General features: G+C 61.6%; 1 protein-coding gene across 11 annotated transcripts; it reads left to right on the top strand.

The window, feature by feature from the left end:
* Positions 1-217: 217 nt before the first annotated feature.
* On the top strand, positions 218-17,119 carry DDR1 (discoidin domain receptor tyrosine kinase 1). 11 transcript variants are annotated; one of them, XM_070074822.1, is made up of 20 exons: positions 1,728-1,744; positions 3,020-3,185; positions 3,680-3,758; positions 6,783-6,912; positions 7,006-7,108; positions 7,270-7,498; positions 9,473-9,620; positions 9,754-9,853; positions 10,222-10,408; positions 10,500-10,746; positions 11,189-11,284; positions 11,416-11,567; positions 12,167-12,332; positions 12,962-13,072; positions 14,063-14,307; positions 14,394-14,521; positions 14,658-14,876; positions 15,299-15,533; positions 15,956-16,105; positions 16,216-17,119. In XM_070074822.1, exons 3-20 carry the CDS (start codon positions 3,702-3,704, stop codon positions 16,354-16,356), a joined length of 2,844 nt encoding a protein of 947 aa, XP_069930923.1. In that variant the 5' UTR covers positions 1,728-1,744; positions 3,020-3,185; positions 3,680-3,701; the 3' UTR covers positions 16,357-17,119. The 11 variants fall into 11 exon arrangements, with proteins under 11 accessions (XP_051710843.2, XP_051710839.2, XP_069930923.1 ...); XM_008262692.4 differs by lacking the exon at positions 1,728-1,744 and adding an exon at positions 2,151-2,481; XM_051854881.2 differs by lacking the exon at positions 1,728-1,744 and adding an exon at positions 2,151-2,481 and having other exon boundaries at positions 3,663-3,758.
* Positions 17,120-21,815: the final 4,696 nt, after the last annotated feature.

The raw sequence follows: 21,815 nt of genomic DNA, 5'->3' as shown, positions 1-21,815 counted from the left end.
CTTTCTCTCGGGCCAGGCTGTCCCCTCCCTCTCTGCGGGGGCCGGGAGGCTCGGCGAGGGGAGCGGGCTAGGTTGCCATGGCCACGTCGAAGCCAGCCGCAGCTGGCCCGGGCAGCTGCTCCTGAGCCCCGGGGCCCCGGCCGTTCGGACAAAGCCAGGCGGCGGCGGCGGCAACCCCGGATCTGGAACCCCAGGGGCCCGAGACCGGGGAAACTGGGACCCAGGAGAACCCCAGGCTGGAGGTGAGAGGGAGGAAGCCAGCGCAGAACTGGGAAGCCAGGAGTAGGCACTGGAGCTGGGCCCTCCCCTTGTGGGGAGGGGCCGGGAGGGCCTGGCTGGAGGTTTGGAGGGAGGAGGGGAAGGATGGGGACTGGGGCTGGGGGCCTGGGGTGGCTGGGGGACCGGGCTTGAGCCCACCTCTGGGCCTCCCTCTCGCCCTCTCTGTACCACAGGTGCCCTTCCTTTCTGTCTCATCTCCTTAGGCCCTTACGCCTCAAGTCCCGTGCCTCAGTTTCCCCCATTTCTGTTCCATCCCACCCCCCATCTCCCTTTGTCCTCGACCCTGGTGCCCTTGGTTTGCTTGCTTCCCTCCTGGGCTCCGGGCTTTCCTCCCTTCCTGGCTGGGGGTCTTGGGCCCTCCCACTCCCTGCGGCCACTGCAGTTCCCCACCTGGCCCAGCTCTTCCTCCTTTGAGGTTCCTGTCTGCCCCTTTCCTTCACCTTGACCTCCAGATTCCCCCGCCTTGGCCTCAGACCCATCAGCATCATCCCCATGCCACCACCACTTTCCTGCCCCTTCTGTCTCCCCTTCCTTCTCCCCAAGGCCTTGGCTCCCCAATTACACTTGGTGGCATCCAGGTCCCACTCACCCCCAGGGCCTCGAGCACCCCCTCTCCCCAGCTGCTGACCCAGCCTGCCCCCCAGGGGCAGCTGCATCTCAGAGAAGGGGGCTGCAGTGTGTGCATGCGTGTGTGTAGGATATAGTCCATCTTCCTCTTCCCTGTTCCTGCTGGGTGTGCCTGCGGTGGCCAGGTGGGCGGCAAGCCCCCAAGCCACTCTCCTCTCTCCTCCGGGCCTCTCCTCACATTTTTTCAGCTGTTTCCCCTCCTCTCCTTCCCGGGCAGCAGGAGGCCACTGGCTAGAAGGGGAGGGAAGCCCCTAACAAGAGGGCACAGATGGGGGGAGGGGAGAAGGGCCTTTGGGGGTCCTGAGGACTGGGGGTGTGTGGGAGATGAGGGATGGGCTTTGGGAGCCACGGACAGCAGGCCGGCACTCTTGGTGTCTGGCGATGCTCCGTGGGCCCCTGGATGGCCGGGATTTCCCTCCCTGGCCGCTGGGAATCTCGGCTCCGGCCCCGCATTCCAGCCGGCTCCAGCCCCCTTCCCGTGTCACTTGACTCCGCCCGGCCCCAGCTCCGGGCTGGGGTGAGGTGGGCATCACCAACTAGGAATTCCTCCTGGGGGAGGGGCAGAGGCTCCAGGATTCCCCCGTCTTCCTCTACTGTCCCCGGTGTCTGGCACAGCCATGCCACCTGGCCCGGGCCAGTGCGGGGCCTGGGCTGTGGAATGTCCCAGCAAGGGGCTTCAGCGCGCCTTGGCTTCCCGGGGCCAGAGCTCCAGGAAGGAGGGGCCGAGAGGCGCCCAGGTGAGCTTTACTGGGGAAGCCTTGGCCACACCCCGCGCCTGGCTCCACCCCAGGCCCAGCCTGGGCAGGGCCCAAACTCCGCAGTGGCCGTCTCCGAAGGGGTAGGTGCTCTGGGGGCTCCCAGGGGCTTCGGAGGGAGGGAAGGGTGGGAAAGAGGCAGTTGGTGACCTGGGGTGAGCTGCGTGTTAGCACGCCCCTCCGCAGTTTGTGAACTTGTGCCCGTGTGGGCCTCGGCCTCTCCCAGGGGGCTGGTCTCTTCCTGGTAGTGCGCTGGTGTGCTTGCCTGGTGGGGACTTGGAGTTTCTTCCTGGGGACCGCTGGCGGCTGCACACACGGTGTGTGTCTGTGTCTATTGAAGTGCAATGGAGCGGGAGACCTTGCCGTGACACTGCGAGGTTGTCCAGGTGGTTGGCAGGTGTGGGGGGTGTGGAGAGAGGCGGGGCTGCCGGCAGCTAGGAGCTGAGCAGGCGAAACAACTCCCACTCCAGGTCCATCTGTCTCCCACCTCGGCGCCCAGCCCAGCTGTTCTGTCTGCCCAAGCGCTCCACTCTGTCTCCTGGGGGTCTCGCTCCCCTTCCGTCTTGGCTGTGCCCCTATCCTGGCCCCCCTCCAGCACCACCCACCTCTCCTGGGTCCATTTCCAGCCTCCTCTGCCAGAGGCCAGACACCCCCACCCCTCCAGGGCTAGAGCCTGCTCGGAGGCGGTCCCAAGGGAACCAGGCAACACCCGAAGAGTGCGCCGGCCTTTAGGCTCGGTGGCGACCCAGGCTGGAAAAGCAGAGAAGGGAGCCCAGACAGTACCAGGAAGGAGGTGTGAGAAGCAGGGCTGGCTAGACAGGTGAGCCCTGCTCCCTTCCCCCTCCCCGGCACCAGCGGCTGGGCCTGGCGCGGGCCTGTGGGAACCTGCTGCTCCCTCCCCTGGGCCCCGCGGCTGCTCCCCTTCGTTCCCAGCTCTCTCCAGGAACAGGGCCCCGAGGAGGGGGAGCCAGGAGGGGCGCTATCCCCTCGTGGCCCACGTGCGTGGGACGCCCCCCCCCGGGGGGGAGGTTCTCGGCTGCGGGTGGCGGCGGGGGAAGGGCTCGGCGCCTGGCGCACCGCGCGGCGGTTGCGGCGCCCGCGCGGGCACCGTGGCCCGGGAAGGACCTGGGGGAGGCGCCCGCGCGGGCACCGTGGCCCGGGAAGGACCTGGAGGAGGCGCGTGCGCGCGCGGGGCAGCGCGGGTGGGCGGGGCGCTCGGGCGTGGGAGCCGCGGGGCGGCGCGGGCGGCGCGAAGGCCGAGGGGTGGGAGCGGCTGCGGCGGCGGCGGTGGCGGCGGCGCGGGGGAGGCGGCGCCTGGGCCTGAGCCGCCCCAGCGCTGGCTCCTCTCCCCGGAACAGGCCCCCGACAGCTGCTCGCGGGAGCCGCCTCCCGACACCCGAGCCCCGCCGGCGCCTCTCGCTCCCGGCTCCTGGCTGCCTCCGCCTCCCCCTCCCCTCGCCCCGCCGCCGCGGAGGCCCCTGTGTGGGGCCGGACGCCTGGGTTTGCCGGGAAGAGCGATGAGAGGTAGGGAGAGCGCGGGAGGACGCCGGGGCTGGGGGCGAGGGCCGGCGGGGAGGCGGGACACCCGGCGGCTCGGCTCCGGCTCTACCAAGTCTGCTGGCTGAAAACGGCGAGGGCTCACCCCCGACCTCCGAGAAAGAGGACGGTCCAGCGTTGAGGAAAGATCCCTTTACTCAGAGTGGAGGCACCGAACCCCAGCGGGGACAGGTGCGCCTGGGCAGCCCGCAGGGCCGGACTCCACCCGGCAGTCCTGGGGGGCATCTAATAACTGGGACCGCCCCCCAACGCAACTTCCAGCTGGACAGTCTGACTACAGCCCACACTCGATCTAGGAGCCCCCTCATCCCCTCCGGGTGGCCCGCTGGTCCGCGGGTTCTTCCTTGAGCTTACGTCACCGCCCAGTGAGCTCCGCCCCTTCCCCTCCCCCACGCCCTCAGCCGTCACCCCTCTGATCCCCTCTGGCTGGACCTTCTTAACCAGCACCGCCCCCCATCCAGCGGCTGGTGCCGGGACCCACTGATGCCCGGGGGCTGTAGATGTGTGCAGATCCGAGCGCTGCGGAGGAGACAGGTGGAGGTAGAGACGGGACTCTGCCCTTACCTGCCATTCTTCCCTCCCTCCCAGCTTTCCACCTGTTCCCCACCCCTTTGACTTCCCCTGGGCTCGTTGGCGCGTGGTGGTTGGGTCTCTGTTCTCCTGGGGTGCTGTGCACTAGGGCCTGAGTATGTGCCTTCCACTGTCTCGGGATCACAGGAGCATGTGCTGTCTGTCATTTCACCGCACCAGCGTCTGAAGGTGGCTATTCACGAAGCGACGGGGTTGGACTTTGAATAAGGCCAAGGCGTGGGTGGGTGGAGGGTTGGGCAGCGCCTGTGTTTGCCCTGTCTCTGAAAGTCCTGCAGTGGAGGAGAGAGGTGTGTGTGTTCGGCCCCAGTGTTTACAGCGGGCTCAGCTGGTGTCTGACGGCATGTGTGCACATGTGTACATGTATGTACCAAGCCGAGCGGCTGGTGCTGACTAGGGTGGGCGGTAGGGGTTGTGAGAGGCGAGGGGTGAAGGGGCTGAAGTCGGGGGCCCTGGCCTCTGGCTTGTGTGGGTAGTGGGACAAGGGGGCGGGCGTGTCCTGGATCTGACTGTGGGGTGAGACCTGTGGAGAGAGACAGGGGGATTGGGGATGTTGGGGGACCTGTTGCCGCTTGCTGCGCCGGGTTTCTGTGCCTGGCTCTGCGCCCTGTGTTTCTGAGCCTGCTCTATTTACCTCCTGCTCTGCGTTCCCCCTGCGCCTCCCCCTGCCTGCTATCCTCTGCCTGTCTTTGTATCTCTGCCCGGGGCTCCTCTCGCTCTGTCTGGCTCCAGTGAGTCATCTGGGATAGGCATGAAGGTTACCCAGGAGAACAAGAGCCCGCTGTTTCCGAGGGAGGTGGGGGTGGAGAGTGGCACCCAGGAATTTGTGCTGGTCCCCTGCACCCGGCGCCTGGACCCCCAGGGAACCAGGTGTGCAGCCTCTCCCTTCATGACCGAGTGCCCCCCACAACTCACTCATCCACCTCAGCTGCTGCTCCGCAGCCCTGGGGTCTCAGCTGCCCCTTACATTCCTGCCCTAGAGCATTGTGGGAGCAGCTGGAGGAGGACAAAGGGATGGGGGAGTATCCCCCCACTCCTACCTCCTGGGGTGACCTGGCTTCTCTGTCTTTAGACCCGCCCCCATCTCCAAGGCAACTCAGCCTTTTCTGCAGCTCCAGGCTCTTCCTTCGGAGGCCAGCCGCCCCGCAGAAAGTGGGGTTGGGGGAAGGGGATGTCTGGGTCCGGCAGGGAGAGCTGCGGATGCTTTGAAGGAGGTGCTGGCAGAGGTGGCCCTGGGCCGTGGCAGGTAGCGCGCTTGGATTCCTTCCAGATTCCAGGGCCCAGAGCATTCAGTGCAGGGCCGGGGACTGGCTCAGACTGGGATAGCAGTCCTGCAGCCTGGATTCCTGGGAGATGCCAGTTGCTGTGGTTTAGGTGGGGTCAGCTACCTGGGAGGGACAGAGTTGGGATTCTTGAACTTTAGTGGGCACAGGTCACCTAGCACTGTGTGTATACGGATTCTGATCTGGCAGGGCTGAGATTCTGTGTCACCGAGGTGTTGCGTGGCTGCTGGTTCGGTGGCTACACTGAGTCCTGAGTGCCCCAGAGGGCAGTGAGGCTGGGCGGCCCTGGGGTCCCCCACTCCCTCTAGGTGGGAGGGGACCAGGACCAGCTGCTCCAGGTTTTTCTGATGTTTAATTCTATCGTAGACTCAACAAGTAGTTGCCTAACCTTTTTGGAGACACCTTTATTTTTTAAAAATAAACTGATTTTTGTATTCTTTTATATATCATGTAACTTTACACAAAGGCATGTCAGCTACCATTATTATATATTTTAGAAAAATAGTACAGTCTGCCTGTCTTTTCCTTTTCTGTTTGCTTTTCCTTCTTTCACCTCATTCACGTTGTTAATTTGTGTTTTATTGTAATATGTATCCTCTCAACACACATACAAGTACACATACAAACACCGGGATTCTTTTCCCAAAGGATGGGGTAATTTTTCATGTTTCTGTATCCAGCGGTTGCATAAAGGAATCACCCCAGCTGGAGATTTGTGTGCTGTTTTGTTACTTCTCATAGCCACACGGGAGTCCACGGACCTTCTTTTCTGGCCCCCCCCCCCCCCCCCCCCGCAGCTGGTCCCCTCTGGGCATGCACAGGGCTTGTGACCATGAATGTGGGTCCTTACAAACAGGACCACAATAAGCATCTCTGTGTTCTTCCCTCTGTGGCTTCACCCACTCCCTCTGGTTACATCATGGGGTGGGGGGGGTGCTGGGTGCAGAGGATGTGTCTTCGATTAGGAGAGACCTCACTGGAATGCCTTCCCAATAGCTCCCAGCACCATGGTCCTGCCATCAACTCTGTGCCACCTTTTTTGTCTCTGCCACCTGTAAGATGCTACAGCCTTAAAAGATATGTTGCCAATCTGATATGTATTTCCCTGACGCTACTGAATGGACTATTTAAAACAAAAATGGTTTGTTAGTAATTTGGCTTTGTTTGTCTATGAAATGATTGTTCAGATCCTTTGGCTATTTTTCCATTGGGTCGTTTGTGTCTTCTCCTTGTCAGTTTGCGAGAGGCCTTAGTTTATTCTAATCATGAACCCTTTTTCTGTCCTGTGTGTTATAAGCACTCTTTGTGTGGATTTGCCATTGGTGTGAAGCCGGTGTGCATGAGGCTGTTTGCCCTTTGCTTTTCTGGGAAATGGGGCTCTAGACAAGTTATGTAACTGAGGGCTGCTGGGCCCCATGTGGGTAGTAATAGCCTCAACCTTGCAAAGTGAGTGTGGGGATAAAATTATGGATTCTGTTTAAGGGCCTGCCCTGGTGTCTGGCACCAGGGAGCTTCCTAAAAATATTGCTGCTGCTGCTGTCACAGTGACCCTCACTGTCGTTTTACTGCTCTTACTCCCAGAGCAGCCTATCCTGTCTCTGTCTATTGCTGTCGGCTGTGAGTCAGTCCTGCCCGCCCCCCGCCTCCCCCCCACAATTTACTTACTGCCTGCTGTCTACTTTGTGCCCTGCAGAGATGCTGCCCCCACCCCCGTAGGCCCGAGGCATCAGGAGCTATGGGGCCAGGGGCCCTGTCCTCTCTACTGGTCTTGCTGCTCCTGGTGGCGACTGGAGATGCCGACATGAAGGGCCATTTTGACCCTGGTGAGGAGACTGCCTCTCAGGGCCCTGAGGGGTGGGGACTTGGGAGGCAGAGAGCCAGGGGCGCTGACCTGTTGCACGCCTCTGTTCATGCAGCCAAGTGCCGCTACGCCCTGGGCATGCAGGACCGCACCATCCCCGACAGCGACATTTCTGTCTCCAGCTCCTGGTCTGACTCCACTGCTGCCCGCCACAGCAGGTACCCAGCACACTTGGCATTGCCCTAGGGGAACTGCCACCAGCCCTTCCGGCCCCTCTGCCCAAACCTAGAGGCTTTGGCCAGGGCTCATGCCAGTGAAACCCCCGCAGTCCGTGGGGGTGGGGGGTTAGTTGTTCCCCTGACCTCTTTCTCCCTCCCAGGCTAGAGAGCAGCGACGGGGACGGGGCGTGGTGCCCTGCAGGGCCGGTGTTCCCCAAGGAGGAGGAGTACCTGCAGGTGGACCTCCGGCGGCTGCACCTGGTGGCTCTGGTGGGCACCCAGGGGCGCCATGCCGGGGGCCTGGGCAAGGAGTTCTCCCGCAGCTACCGGTTGCGTTACTCCCGGGATGGCCACCGCTGGATGGACTGGAAGGACCGCTGGGGTCAGGAGGTAAGACTGGCAAGGGCAGTGCACGGCAAGGTTGGCTCCCCTCTCCTCCAGCTATGCCGTAGACGCCACCTGCCCCACCCCCCCTGCTGTCGGTGCCACCTTGTCTCACAAGCCTGCCTGCCTCCTGCCCCTCTTCACCTGGATGGCTGATGAGTGGCTCACCCTTGCGTTCACTTCCAGGCTGAGCTCCGTTCCCACGCCAAGTGTGCCCCTTCCCCAGCATTCCCCAGCTCAGGACGCGGCACCACTGTTGCCCAGTGGCTGGGCCGCAAGCTGCGATGACGTCACTGGTTCCTCTTTTTCTCTCGCCTCCTCTTGCGAGGCATCAGTAGGGCCAGTGTGTTCTGCCTGCATGCTGCTCTCCGAGTCCCTTCACTTTTTTTTTCTTTTTAAATTTTTAAAAATTTATTTGAAAGGCAGAGTTATAGAGGCAGAGAGAGAGAGAGGTCTTCCATCCGCTGGTTCACTCCCTAAATGGCCACAGTGGCCGGAGCTGGGCCAATCCAAAGCCAGGAGCCAGGAGCTTCTTCTGGATCTCCTGTGTGGGTGCAGGGGCCCAAGGACTTGGGCCATCTCCCACTGCTTTCCCAGGCCATAGCAGAGAGCTGGATCGGAAAAGGAGCAGCCGGGACTTGAACCGGTGCCCATGTGGGATGCCAGCGATGCTGCAGGCAGAGGCTTAACCCATTATACCCCAGCAGCAGTCCTGAGTCCCTTTGCTTCCGCCCTTCCACTCTTGCGGCCCCAGCCTCTCTGCTTAGATGGAAGCGGTAGTTTCCAGACCGTCTACCTGCCCCTGCGCTTTGTGGCCTCAGCCTACAGACTGTATCTCATCTCAGACTGCATCAGATCGGTCACACCTGCGTCACCCCGCCTGCTTGCCACTCTGCGGGGGAGGGGGTGCAGGCTGCTTGGCCCGTGTGGCCCTGCTTGCCCTTTCTTCCTTGGCCACACTGCCTCCCTGGGTGTTCCTGGAACGAGCCAGGGCTCCTGGCCACACCGTCAGGATGTGTCACTCGCTGTTCTTCCCCACGCCCAGTCCTTGCTGCACTGGGCTTTCCCCTGTGACGTCACCTTCTAGCAGAGTCTTTCCCGACCACGCCCCTCACTGCTCTGTCCCTACTTCCCGCCTCTGCTCATCACAGCTGTTTCTCCTCCTGGACTTGCCGTCCCACCAGGGCTGGGGCTGGGCCCGCCCCTGAGGACATGGCCGGCACCGGGTGGGCACCCAGCCAGCCGCTGCTGAATGAACAGAGGGAAATGGGGTGGCGCTGGGGCAGGGGTGCAGGGCTTGGGGGGGCACAGGGTGAACGACTCCTCCCAAGCGGTGGGATGTGGGGCTTGGATAGAAGAGGATGGAGCCAGCAAGGAGATGGGGGAGCTGAGACTGGAGTTTGAGAACAGACGGTCAGGACGAGTGAGGCAACCAGGGACCCTGCCACAGGCCTTCATTTTTCGGATGCCTGGCTGCACCCACAGTGCTGTGTGCTCGGTGCCACCCGTCATGGGTCTCTTGGTGGCTGGGCCAGGTGGGGGTCTGGGCCAGGGAGTGGCTGGTGGCTAGGAAGTTAGAACTGACCTTGTGGCCGGCGCCGCGGCTCAATAGGCTAATCCTCCACCTTGCAGCACCGGCACACCAGGTTCTAGTCCCAGTCGGGGCGCCGGATTCTGTCCCGGTCACTCCTCTTCCAGGCCAGCTCTCTGCTGTGGCCCGGGAGTACAGTAGAGGATGGCCCAAGTGCTTGGGCCCTGCACCCGCATGGGAGACCAGGAGGAAGCACCTGGCTCCTGGCTTTGGATCAGCGTGGTGCACTGGCCGCAGCGGCCATTGGAGGGTGAACCAACAGTAAAGGAAGACCTTTCTCTCTGTCTCTCTCTCACTATCCACTCTGCCTGTCAAAAAAAAAAAAAAAAAAAAAAACTGACCTTGACCTGGAGCCCCTTTGACCTCGCCCCATTTCCTGACCCCCCTAGATTATCTCAGGCAACGAGGACCCTGAAGGCGTGGTGCTGAAGGACCTAGGGCCCCCCATGGTGGCCCGGCTGGTCCGCTTCTACCCCCGGGCTGACCGGGTCATGAGCGTCTGCCTGCGGGTGGAGCTCTACGGCTGCCTCTGGAGGGGTGAGTCAGTTGGCGCCCCTTCCCCTGGGAGCCCCGTGCCTGGCCTGAGAACTGGGGCCTGGGACCCTCGCAGGCCTCGGATGCAGGGTGGGGACGGCGGCTTTGTGCCTCTGACACCCCTTCCCTATCCCAGATGGCCTCCTGTCTTACACGGCCCCTGTGGGGCAGACGATGTACTTGTCTGAGGCCGTGCACCTCAATGACTCCACCTACGATGGCTACACTGTCAGCGGGTGAGACAATTGGGCCCGAGGCCTGGTGGTGCGGGAGGGCGAAGGGTGGGGGCTGGTAGGGGGTCGAGAGCAGGACCAGGGACGGAGGGTAGCAGGGTGACCACTGGCCCACAGGACACTGTGTGTGCGGAGTAGAAGAAGGAACCCCTTTACTAAGAATGTCTGTTGGCAATCGTCACGGTACATAGCTAGAGACTGTAGGGCCCGCCCTAGGCGCGCTGCCTTGGCGCAGTACCTGTGACTTCCTGGGGCCCAGGAGGGGAGGAGAGGCTGTACGGGGTTGGAGCAGGATGGGCTGAGTGGGACAGGACCCACTGCAGGGGCAGGGGTTACTTCTGAGCCCCTTCTCTGCCACCCTTGCTCTGCAGGTTGCAGTACGGAGGCCTGGGCCAGCTGGCGGATGGCGTGGTGGGACTGGATGACTTCAGGCAGAGCCAGGAGCTGCGGGTGTGGCCAGGCTATGACTACGTGGGATGGAGCAACCAGAGCTTCCCTGGTGGCTACGTGGAGATGGAGTTTGAGTTTGACCGGCTGCGGGCCTTCCAGGCCATGCAGGTAAGGGCTCCGCAGCCAGGGTGGGGGCTGAGAGGGTGCCCCCCCACCGGCTCTTCTGCCCTTGACCCTTGTCCCTTGTCCCCTGTCGCAGGTCCACTGTAACAACATGCACACGCTGGGAGCCCGCCTGCCAGGCGGGGTGGAATGTCGTTTCAGGCGGGGCCCTGCAGTGGCCTGGGAGGGGGAGCCGGTGCGCCACGCCCTGGGGGGCAGCCTGGGGGACCCCAGAGCCCGGGCCGTGTCCGTGCCCCTGGGCGGCCGCGTGGGGCGCTTTCTGCAGTGCCGTTTCCTCTTTGGGGGGCCGTGGCTGCTCTTCAGCGAAATCTCCTTCATCTCGGGTAAGCCCCTGGGTTCCCGGCTGACTCCGTTCCCGACCCCGCAGTGCCCTCGCGGGTCCCTTCCTGGTGTGCTGTTCACCCGGGGGTACCCAGAGTCCCGGGAGCTCCACTCCCCCTTTGCGCGTGGCTGCCTCTGGCGGTGAGCAGCGTGCAGACTGGTTGTAAAACATGGCAGCCCGTCCGTGTCAGCTCAGCTTCTTCCAGAGCTTCCTGTGCCCGGGGCCCTTGGCCTGGCTTCCCCTCCTTTGCCCGTAATTCAGCAAGGGAAGAGTTAACATCCACGGCAGCCAGGGACTCCCAGGACCCTGCCAGCGCTGCCTGTCTGGTCAACAGGCCAGTCTGAGCTTGTGTGCGCTGAGTGTCACCCTGTATCTGTCTCCTGCACGAAGTGCTTGCCTCCCTGGGGCTCCTCTGACACCCCCCTTCCCTCCCTTCTCCCCAGATGTGGTGAATGACTCCTCCCAGGCCCTGGGAGGCACCTTCCCGCCCGCCCCCTGGTGGCCACCGGGCCCACCGCCCACCAACTTCAGCAGCCTGGGTGAGCACCACGGGCCAGATGGGCCCCGCAAACCTCCCCCGGGGGCAGGCGCTGCTCCTCCCCGGGGCCTCCCCTCTGTGGGGGTGGGGAGCCTCCCGCGCTGCTGGCACTGACCCTTCTGCCTCTGCCAGAGCTGGAGCCGCGGGGCCAGCAGCCCGTGGCCAAGGCGGAGGGGAGCCCCACCGCCATCCTCATCGGCTGCCTGGTGGCCATCATCCTGCTGCTGCTGCTCATCATCGCCCTAATGCTGTGGCGGCTGCACTGGCGCAGGCTCCTGGGCAAGGTGGGCGCGGCCTGCGGGCAGGGCCGGGGGCGGGGGCAGGGGGATCCCAGGGAGGTCGCTGGCTTCCCATCCTTAGGCCTGCAAGGAGAGGCAGGGGCAGTGGATCCCAGGAGGAGGGGCCTGGAAAGGGCAGCCTGGCAGGGACAGGGACCCCAGATGCAGCTGGTCTGGGGCTGCTGGGGGAGGGCGGGGGAAGGGTCAGGACAGTGAGCCTCCCACCCTCCCCTTCTGCCAGGCCCCCTCTGGCCAGCCCCTGCTGAATCTGTTGTCGCCTGCTGAGTGTGGTGGGAGAAGGGCCAATGGGAGCCGCCTGGCGTTCCCAGGCCTGTGTGTTCTGGGCGGGGTTCAGCGCTGGCCACGGCATTAAGGCTGCTACTTAGGGCGGTCAGATTTGGGTCGGAATCGCGTCGTGAGACATCAGGGAACTTGCGTCAGTGCCCTCGAGCTTCAGTTGCTTTACCCGTGAGGTGGGAGCCCATGGGAGCTACAGCTGTAGGCTTTCTGGGGAGGACTAAACACAGGTGCAGCACTCAGCAGAGAGTCAGGAGGTGCGTGCTGAGCAGTGGCTGTGGTTGACACGTCCCGTTCTCTGTACCAAGGCCGAGCGGCGGGTGTTAGAGGAGGAGCTGACGGTCCACCTCTCAGTCCCTGGCGACACCATCCTCATCAACAACCGCCCGGGGCCTCGGGAGCCACCCCCTTACCAGGAGCCCCGGCCGCGTGGGAATCCACCCCACTCTGCCCCCTGTGTCCCCAATGGCTCTGGTAAGACCCACCTGTTCCAGTCCCAGCTCTGCCCTCCCCTCTCCTCTCCCATTCTCTTCTTTCTGTGTCTTCCCTAGTTTCAACTCCGTATTTCTGTGACCCTGGTCATCTCTGTCACTCCATGTCCCCACCATGGAGTCACCCTGTGTTACCCGTCGTCCCTAGTGGTCTCATCCTGTCTCTGTCTCCTATGTTTCTGTCTTCTCTGCTGTGCCCTCTTGTGTCTTCTCGGCCCCTCTTTTACCCAGACTCACTGTATTTATTCTGTCCGTTCCTCTGTCCATCCTCCGTCATCCATCCATCTACGCTCATATATCATCTGTCCATCTGTCCATCATCCACGCACCCATCCATCACCCGCTTACCCACGCACCCATCCACATTCCAGGCATCTACCCATTCTCCCCATCCATCCGTTTAGCACCCACTGATTCCTCCATCGGTCTACGTTTCCATCGGTCATCCATCCAGCTGCCCCCCCCTGCAGGTTCCCCTGTTATCCTGTCTTGGTCGCTGTCCCTTAGGGCATTCTTTCCATCAGCCCGGGTCTTGCCCTATCCCAGGTCTTCCTGTCTGTCTGGCCTCGAGTCTCATCCCTTCCCCGTGTCTCCCCCCCCTTCTCCCGACAGCGTTGCTGCTCTCCAATCCAGCCTACCGCCTCCTTCTGGCCACTTACGCCCGTCCCCCTCGAGGCCCGGGCCCCCCCACACCCGCCTGGGCCAAACCCACCAACACCCAGGGTAAGCCCCTCTGTCCCGGGCTCTGCCAGGCTCCCCATCCCTCTGATGGGGCCGGGAAAAGCCCGCAGCGCGCATTGCCTCTCCACTGTGGCCTCTTCTGCTCTCCCGAGCTCCGGGGCAGGAAGCTCTCGTCCCCTGAGCTCGCCACCCCCGCCTCTTGCTGCTTTGCAAGGCCTCCCTAGAAAGCTTACGGGTCTCGGCTCCGTCCTGTCCTGCCCCCTGCCCGTCTCTGCGGCCCTCCTGAGCTAGAGATGAGGCTGCCGCGTGGCCCCAGGCTCTCTCGTAACTCCCCGTTTATTCTCCCCTCTCTCTAGCGCTGCGAGGAGGAGGGCCTCCCACCCTGGGCACTTGCCCTCTCCCCCCGTGTGTCCTCTCTCTGCAGGCCCAGAGGTGAAGGCTCACGCCCCCACCCTTCTCTCTGTCCCTCCTCTCCTCTGTGTTGCCTTCTCCCCGCGGCCACTCCCCAGGGCTAAGAGGGGACGGCTCTGCTTCATTCCTGTCTGTGACCCACTTGTCGTGGGGGCCGTGAGGACCTGTTCCCCTCCCCCTCCCTGTGTGCCCTGTCTCTGCTTGTCTTTGAGCTTGGTGTGTGGGGTCGGGAGGGCCTGGGTAACTGGGGCAGATACAAGCAGGATGCAGGGGCAGGGAGCAGGGGTGTGGCGGGGTGGAGGGGAGAGGTGGGTGGGGAGCGGGACAGGGGTGTGGAAGGAGGGTCGGGGATGGCTGGGCCGCACTTCTTCTGCGGTGGGGGCGGGATTCCTCCGCCAGCCAGGCTGTGCTGGGAGAGCCCGGAGAGTAAGATGTGGAAGCGTTGGCTGCACCCTTTCTGTTGCCATGAACACTTTCTCTGGCATAGCTAACTTGCTCTGTGCCAGGGCCTTCTGTGGCTCGAGGTGTTGGGGAAGAGGCAGGCGGGCCCAGCCTGCGGGTGGAGAGCTGCGCCCGGCCTCAGGGCCCGTCCTGATGCCTTCTCTCCCCTCGTTCCTGCAGCCTGCACCGGCCACTACATGGAGCCCGAGAAGCCGGGTGCCCCGCTTCTGCCCCCGCCCCCCCAGAACAGCGTCCCCCATTACGCTGAGGCCGACATCGTCACCCTGCAGGGCGTCACCGGGGGCAACACGTACGCGGTGCCAGCGCTGCCGCCAGGGGCAGCTGCAGACGGGCCCCCCCGCGTGGATTTCCCCCGGTCACGGCTCCGTTTCAAGGAGAAGCTCGGCGAGGGCCAGTTTGGGGAGGTAAGGGGGACTCCGGCCCGGCCGCCGCCTGCCTGTGACCCGGTGCCCGTGCAGACCTCGTGAGCCTGGTGACCCCCGTTCCCCAGGTGCACCTCTGTGAGGTGGAGAGCCCCCAGGACCTGGTCAGTCTCGATTTCCCCCTTCACGTGCGCAAGGGGCACCCCCTGCTGGTGGCTGTCAAGATCCTCCGGCCAGATGCCACCAAGAATGCCAGGTGAGGACCCGGTGTCCGGGGAAGGAGGTGTGCGCGCTGGGCCTGGGGTGCGCGGCCTTTGGTCTTTGTGAGTGGAGTGCGGGGGGAGGTTCGGGCCAGCCCTCGGCACTGCCCCCACCATCTGACTGTTCTCTAGGAATGACTTCCTGAAGGAGGTGAAAATCATGTCTCGGCTCAAGGACCCAAACATCATCCGGCTGCTGGGCGTGTGTGTGCAGGACGACCCACTCTGCATGATAACCGACTACATGGAGAACGGGGACCTGAACCAGTTCCTCAGTGCCCACCAGCTGGAGGACAAGGCGGCCGAGGGAGCCCCCGCGGATGGGGAGGCCGCCCAGGGGCCCACCATCAGGTGCGGCCCTTCCCTGACACTACCTCCCAAGTGGACCTCCTCCTTGCCCCTCATCCAGCCTTGGCAGGGGGTGGGGGGAGCCGGGGAGAGTCTCCCGGAAGGGGCCTGGAATAGGAACATGTGGCCACCTTGGTCCAGGAAGTCCAGGAACTCAGCCAGCAAGGTTGCAGATTCCTGTGGGGGAGGGGGACATGCCACGAATCCCTCTGCCCTCTCTCACCCTTGCTCCTGGGCCCAGGTCGATGAACTCCTTGGGGTTGGTTGGCCCAGAGGGGTTGAGTTGGGAGCCTGCCTCTGGGTTTCCCTGGTGCTCCCCCAGTCTGGGAGCGAGCCCCCCTCGCTCTCCTAGACAGGAATCTGTGAAGCAGGGAGAAGGCTGGGCTGCTCCCAAGTGACCCTCTGTCGTCGGCTCCCTTCCCCAGCTACCCGATGCTGCTGCACGTGGCGGCCCAGATCGCCTCGGGCATGCGCTATCTGGCCACCCTCAACTTTGTGCACCGCGACCTGGCCACGCGGAACTGCCTGGTTGGGGAAAATTTCACCATCAAAATCGCCGACTTTGGCATGAGCCGGAACCTCTACGCCGGGGACTATTACCGCGTGCAGGGCCGGGCGGTGCTGCCCATCCGGTGGATGGCCTGGGAGTGCATCCTCATGGTGAGAGGGGCAGGGGCGGGGTGCATGCATGAAGGCGCTGGCGGCTACTCACGGCTCCCTGTGTCCCTCGGTCTCTGCCTGCTCTGGGCTGGGGTTTCCTATCCTGCACAACGAGTTAGTTTCCCTCTGGCTCAGGACCGGAGCAGGCGGGAGGGAAGCTGGGCCCAAGAATGGTGAGGGGCACAGAGTCAGGGTGGCAGAGAGATTAGGGGGTCGAAGGGGGCAGATGGGGAGACCGAGTCAGAACCAGAAAATGGGGGGCCGGCAGAGAGCAAGGGTGGGCCAGGGCCTGGGAGAGTGCACCGGGACTTGGGGAAAGAAGGTGGGTGGGGAGGGGAGAGGAGCAGGCTCCCCAGGGAGCTGCGGATGGGCTGGGTGGACGGGCACTTCTCGCAGCCTGACGTTGCCTTCTCCGTGGGCAGGGCAAGTTCACGACAGCGAGTGACGTGTGGGCCTTTGGGGTGACGCTGTGGGAGGTGCTGATGCTCTGCAGGGCCCAGCCCTTCGGGCAGCTCACAGATGAGCAGGTCATCGAGAATGCGGGCGAGTTCTTCCGGGACCAGGGCCGGCAGGTGAGCCACCTGGTGTGGAGGGAGGAGGGGAGCAGGGGTGCAGTGCAGGCCGGGTGGAGACTAAAGCCCGCCCGCTCTCTGCCCCTCGGCCTTGCTGCCGCCCCATGCAGGTGTACCTGTCCCGGCCGCCTGCCTGCCCGCAGGGCCTGTACGAGCTGATGCTCCAGTGCTGGAGCCGGGAGCCCGAGCAGCGACCACCCTTTGCCCAGCTGCATCGCTTCCTGGCCGAGGATGCGCTCAACACTGTGTGAACGCGTGCGGCAACATCCAGCCGCCCCTGCCGGCAGGGCGCCGCCTCGCCCCGCCCCGCCCCGCCCCGCCCCGCCTCCGAGAGGCAGTGTGGCCGCAGCGGGGCTGGGCCTGACCTTCCCCAGCCGGCCCCTCCTTCCCTAACGGCCTCTGTCTCCCACCCAGCTGGCCCTGACCACTTCCAGCCACCGTTGGGGGAGCGGTGGGGCAGAGGTAGGGCAGACACTGGACATGGCTGTTGGAGCACCTGGGCCGCACTGGACAACACTGGTTCTGGGGAGGTGGCTGTGCCCCCCAGCTTCTCTCTTCCTGTCACACACTGGACCCCTCTGGCTGAGAATTCGGGGCAGGCGGTGAGGAGGACGAGAAGGGAAGACGATGGTCCCTTGAGCCCAATCCCGGAGGTGCCCTCGGCTCTGGCTTCTTCCTCCTCCATCCCCTGCGACACTGGAGCTGGGGGTGACCCCTGCCCCGGCCCTCAGTCCTCCCCCTTCCCACCTGCCGTGTTGTAGCTAGAACTTCCCTACGCCTGTCCGTTTCTGTGGAGTAAATATTGGGGTTAGGGGGAAAGAGGAAGCGATGGCCTGTGGCCTTTCGGGTTGGACATCTCTGTTGTAGTTGCCACATTGGTTTTTCTATAATCACTTGGGGTTTGTACATTTCTGGGGGGAGAGACACAGATTTTTACACTAATATATGAACCTAGCTGAGGCAGTTTTAATCCCCTGCACTAGGCAGGTAATAATAAAGGTTGAGTTTTCCAGAGCTGTGAGTGAATTTCTGGGACTGTTGGTAAGATCCGCCTCCTGCCCCTCCCTCCCAACGCCTATCCTTTCTTCCTCCCCTTCCCTCCCCTCCCCTCCCCTCCCCTCCCCTTCCCTCCCCTTCTCTCCTCTCCCCATTCCATTTCCCATGTCTGTTTTGCCCAGCAGAGGGGTCTGTTTCTACAGAAATCATACATCCTTGCAAAGGAAGCCTTTTTTTTAACAGCTTACCAAAATGATAAGAAATTATGAGAGTAACACGCTTCTGTTTAGTAACAAGATCTTGCAGCAGGTGTAATAACTACTGACATTTTCCAGGCGATAGTGAGCACGAATGGTATTCCGAGATTCCCACAATGAGGGAAGTGGCGTGTAAAAATCGCTATGGCATTTCTTAAGGACAAGTCACAGGAACCAGGGACAATACTGGGGTTTTGCCGCTATATATAGTAGAAGGAAATGCTGGATTTCAGGCGAAGGTTAGTAAAAACTGGGGCATGTTTTCTTTTTTCTTGCCTCTCCGAGGGCCCTGGAGGCCAGGTGGAAGGTCCCTGGATCAGGCTAATTAGGTGCAGGTGACCCAAGGACTGAGGGGAGGAGGGAAGCAGACTTGGAAGGAAGAGCCCCAGCCACCACGAGAGGCTTCCACAAGTTCAGTTTGGTTGGGAAAAGCCAGCGGAAGCCTCGGCCAAGGCAGAGCTGCCTTGCTGGCAGTTCATGTGAAACGAAGACGCTGGGGTTTCCGTGGGGGAAGTCACAGCTGGAAGACGAGGGTAAGCACAGAGATCATTTAACCTGAGGCTGAATTAGTAGGCCCTCGGGGCCCAGGTCGTGGACTTGAGTCCAGCTCAAACCTCCCGAGGTCAGACCACTGCGCCCTGTGGGCGCCCACACGGGTTAGAGTCCAGAGTAGTGAGCCTGCCCCTGCCAGGTCCTGCAGCCGGCCCTCTGCCTTAAGCTCTAGGCCTGTGGAAGCCCCAGAGGCTCATCTGAACCTCAGTCTTCACAGGGCCAAAGCCGCTCCTGCAGGGTCTCCTGACAGTGGCAGCAGCGTGCACCCAGCTGCACAAGCCGCCATCCACGACATCCTGCTCCCTACCGCCACTCAGCAGCACCAGCTCTGCTGATTCTCTCCCCCGGTCTCCCCAGAGCTCACCCCCCAAGGCCTTCCTGGCACGTGGCCCCTGTTATGCCTGGACCACTGCAGTGTCCTAGCTGGTCACTCTGGATCTGCTCCTGCTCCTCTGGTTTGTTCTTGGCCCTGCAACCAAAGCAATTTTTAAGTTTTATTTGAAAGAGGCAACACACACACATGCACACGGTGGGGATTGGGGGAGTAACCTCCCATCTGGTTCACTCCCCAAATGCCTACAACAGCTGGGGCTGGGCCTCGTAGAAACCAAGAGGCCAGAAATCCATCTGGGTGTCCTATGTGCATGGCAGGGACCCAAAGACTTGAGCCATCACTTGCTGCTCCCAGGGTACCCATGAGCAGGAAGCTGGTGCCCGTGGGCGGGGGTGGGGGTGACTCAGGTCCAGGCGCTCCAAAGCCACATCCTAGCTGCTGTGCTACAGCCCCTGTTCCCAGAGTGATTTTTTTTTTTTTTTTTAATTTTTGACAGGCAGAGTGGACAGTGAGAGAGAGAGAGAGAGAGAAAGGTCTTCCTTTGCCGTTGGTTCACCCTCCAAAGGCCGCCGCAGCCGGCGCGCTGCGGCCGGCGCACCGCGCTGATCCGATGGCAGGAGCCAGGAGCCAGGTGCTTTTCCTGGTCTCCCATGGGGTGCAGGGCCCAAGCACCTGGGCCATCCTCCACTGCACTCCCTGGCCACAGCAGAGGGCTGGCCTGGAAGAGGGGCAACCGGGACAGAATCCGGCGCCCTGACCGGGACTAGAACCCGGTGTGCCGGCGCCGCTAGGCGGAGGATTAGCCTAGTGAGCCGCGGCGCCGGCCCGATTTTTTAAAACATAGAAATCTGATCCCACTCCTTTATTGGGACCCCTGGCCAGGCTGGTTCCCAGGCTCCTCTCCCACATCCTCCACCCTCTCCCTCTTCGCTACACACCACTGACCTCTGAGTGACCTCCAACCGGCCTCGTGGACTGACCCCCCACTGGGAACAGAGCCCCCTGCAGTCTCCACCTGGTTAACTCCCGCTTGCCCTTCAGTCTCCCTGGTCCAGGTCCCCTCCCCCACTGATGCTCTGAGCACAACCACCGATGGCTTCTGTGTAGCTCTCACTGGGGGGCAATCGCACATCTGCTTGTCTATGCACCTTCCTTTCCCACACAAGGGCAAGTCCCTGGAACACAGGGCTGGGTAAATACTGGCTGAGAGGAGGACTGGATCAGCTGTCTGCAGGGCTAACCTAAGAGCGCCTATGCAGAGAACTGGGATTAATGCTTGGGAGTTCCAGAAGATGGAACAAGGACTGCGCCCACCACGGGCCAGACATTGCACTGACATATCCAGTACCATGGAGCACAGCGGTACAGGAAGTAGTTCCAATTGTCAGCCATTCGCAGAGAAGAAAGCTGTCAGGCTGAGCGAAGCTCGTGCTGAGCGGGCAGCTCCTGGCCCCCTGCTTCCTTCTCCAGGATGCTACCGCAGAGAGGAGCTGGGGAGCTCGCTCTCTCCCAGGAAGCTTGCAAGCACAGGTGGGACAACCTCAGGCTTCTTCCACTGCATCAGCTCCCAGAGCCCCTCCGTAGGCAGGCTGGCCCATCCCGTGGGTTTTCTTCCTGCAGGCCAGTCCCTGGGGCTCAGCCACTGCACCCCTCACCAGCAGAGCTCTCTGGGACTCTGGCCATGGGGACAGTTGCCATCCACCCGGCCCAACAGGTAGCCGCTGGCCACCATGGCTCTTGAGCGCTCGACAGGGCTGGTGGGCTGAGGACTGGCATTAAAGGTTTTATTTGAGTGATTGTAAATGTAAATGGCCACAGGCTGGCACCGGCACCGCGGCTTAATAGGCTAATCTTCCGCCTGTGGCACCGGCACCCCGGGTTCTAGTCCCGGTCGGGGCGCCAGATTCTGTCCCAGTTGCTCCTCTTCCAGTCAAGCTCTCTGCTGTGGCCCGGGAGTGCAGTGGAGGATGGCCCAAGTGCTTGGGCCCTGCACCTGCATGGGAGACCAGAAGAAGCACCTGGCTCCTAGCTTTGGATCAGCGCGGTGTGCCGGCCGCAGCGCGCCAGCCACAGCGGCCATTGGAGAGTGAACCAACAGTAAAGGAAGACGTTTCTCTCTCTGTCTCTCTGTCTCACTGTCAACTCTGCCTGTAAAAAAAAAAAAAAAGGTAAATGGCCACAGGCGACCAGTGGCTTCCATCCTGGACAGCGCGGCCTTGTGGTGGATGGAGTGCAACACGGTAAGATATTGAGAGAGTGAGTGAGAGCATGTAAATAGCTTTTATTACAGTGTATTGCTATAACAGGCTATTTTATTGTTCACTTCTTATTGTGCCTAATGTACACATTACATTTTATAATAGATGTGTACATATAGGAAAACGTACACAGGATTCGGTACTATGCAGAACAGGCAGTGCTCCCTGGATGCCTCCAGCGGGCCCTCTCTCAGGGTTGCCCGGTACTCTACACTGGTGCAATATTTTCTCTAGACAACCCCCAAAGATAGACATTTGAGTTGTTTCCTCTTTTTCTTTCTTTTTTAAAATATTTATTTATTTATTGGAAAGGCAGAGTTACAGAGAGGCAGAGAGAGAGAGAGAGATCAGTCTTCCACCTGCTGGTTCACTCCTCAGATGGCCACAATGGCCGGAGCTGTGCCGATTAGAAGCCTGGAGCTTCTTCTGGATCTCCCACGTGGGTGCAGGGGCCCAAGGACTTGGACCATCTTCCACTGCTTTCCTAAGTCATAGCAGAGAGCTGGATCGGAAGTGGAGCAGCTGGGACTTGAACCGGGCCCACATATGGGATGCCGGCACCGCAGGGGCAGCTTCACCCGCTATGCCACAGCCCACCCCCTCCCCTGTTTTCATACACACTTCAGTAAGTATCTTTGCATGTGCATGTATCTCCGCCCATGTGCAGACTTTCAGTGTCACACATTCCTAAAGATGGAGTTGCTAGGTCAAGTGGTAGTGCCATCAAAATGCTTGGTAGAAGGGTTCGTGCTGTGGCACAGGATGAAGCTGCCCATTGGAACGTCTGCATCCGACACTGCAGCGCTGGTTTGAGTCCTCCAATCCAGCTTCCAGCTAATGGGTCTGGGAAGACAGCAGATGATGGCCCAAAACTTTGGGTTCCTGCCACCCATGTGGGAGACCTGGATGGAGCTCCTGGTTCCTGGCTTCAGCTTGGCCCAGTCCTTTCTGTTGTGGGCATTTGGGGAGTGAAGCTGTAGATGGAACTATCTCTCTGTCTGTCTCTGTCACCCAGCCTTTCAAATAAATAAATTAAAAAAAAAAAAAAAAAGGCTGATGCTTGCAATACCAGCATCTCCTATTGGAGATGCTGGTACAAGTCCTGGCTCCACTTCTGATCAGGTTTTCTGTTAATGTGCCTGGGAAGGCAATGGGTCATGGCCCGAGTACCTGAGTTTTTGTCACCCACACGGGACCCTGGATGGAGTTCTTGGCTCCTGGCTGGCTGTTGCAGGTGTTTGAGAAGTGAACCGGTGAATAGACGGTGTCTCTCTGTCACTCTGCCTTTCAAATAAATAAGCAAATCTTTAAAA

The sequence above is a fragment of the Oryctolagus cuniculus genome, chromosome 5, assembly GCF_964237555.1.
Source record: "Oryctolagus cuniculus chromosome 5, mOryCun1.1, whole genome shotgun sequence".
Classification (NCBI taxonomy): domain Eukaryota; kingdom Metazoa; phylum Chordata; class Mammalia; order Lagomorpha; family Leporidae; genus Oryctolagus; species Oryctolagus cuniculus.
This window is presented reverse-complemented; position numbering and strand designations above follow the sequence as displayed.

What these genes read in the sequence shown, in the direction of transcription:
- DDR1 (XM_070074822.1), top strand. Translation starts at nt 3,702, where the DNA reads ATGCCCGGGGGCTGTAGATGTGTGCAGATCCGAGCGCTGCGGAGGAGA. An exon ending in ACTGCTGCCCGCCACAGCAG is followed by an intron (nt 7,109 to 7,269) that starts GTACCCAGCACA and finishes TCTCCCTCCCAG; the next exon opens with GCTAGAGAGCAGCGACGGGG. An exon ending in GGGCCTTCCAGGCCATGCAG is followed by an intron (nt 10,409 to 10,499) that starts GTAAGGGCTCCG and finishes CCCCTGTCGCAG; the next exon opens with GTCCACTGTAACAACATGCA.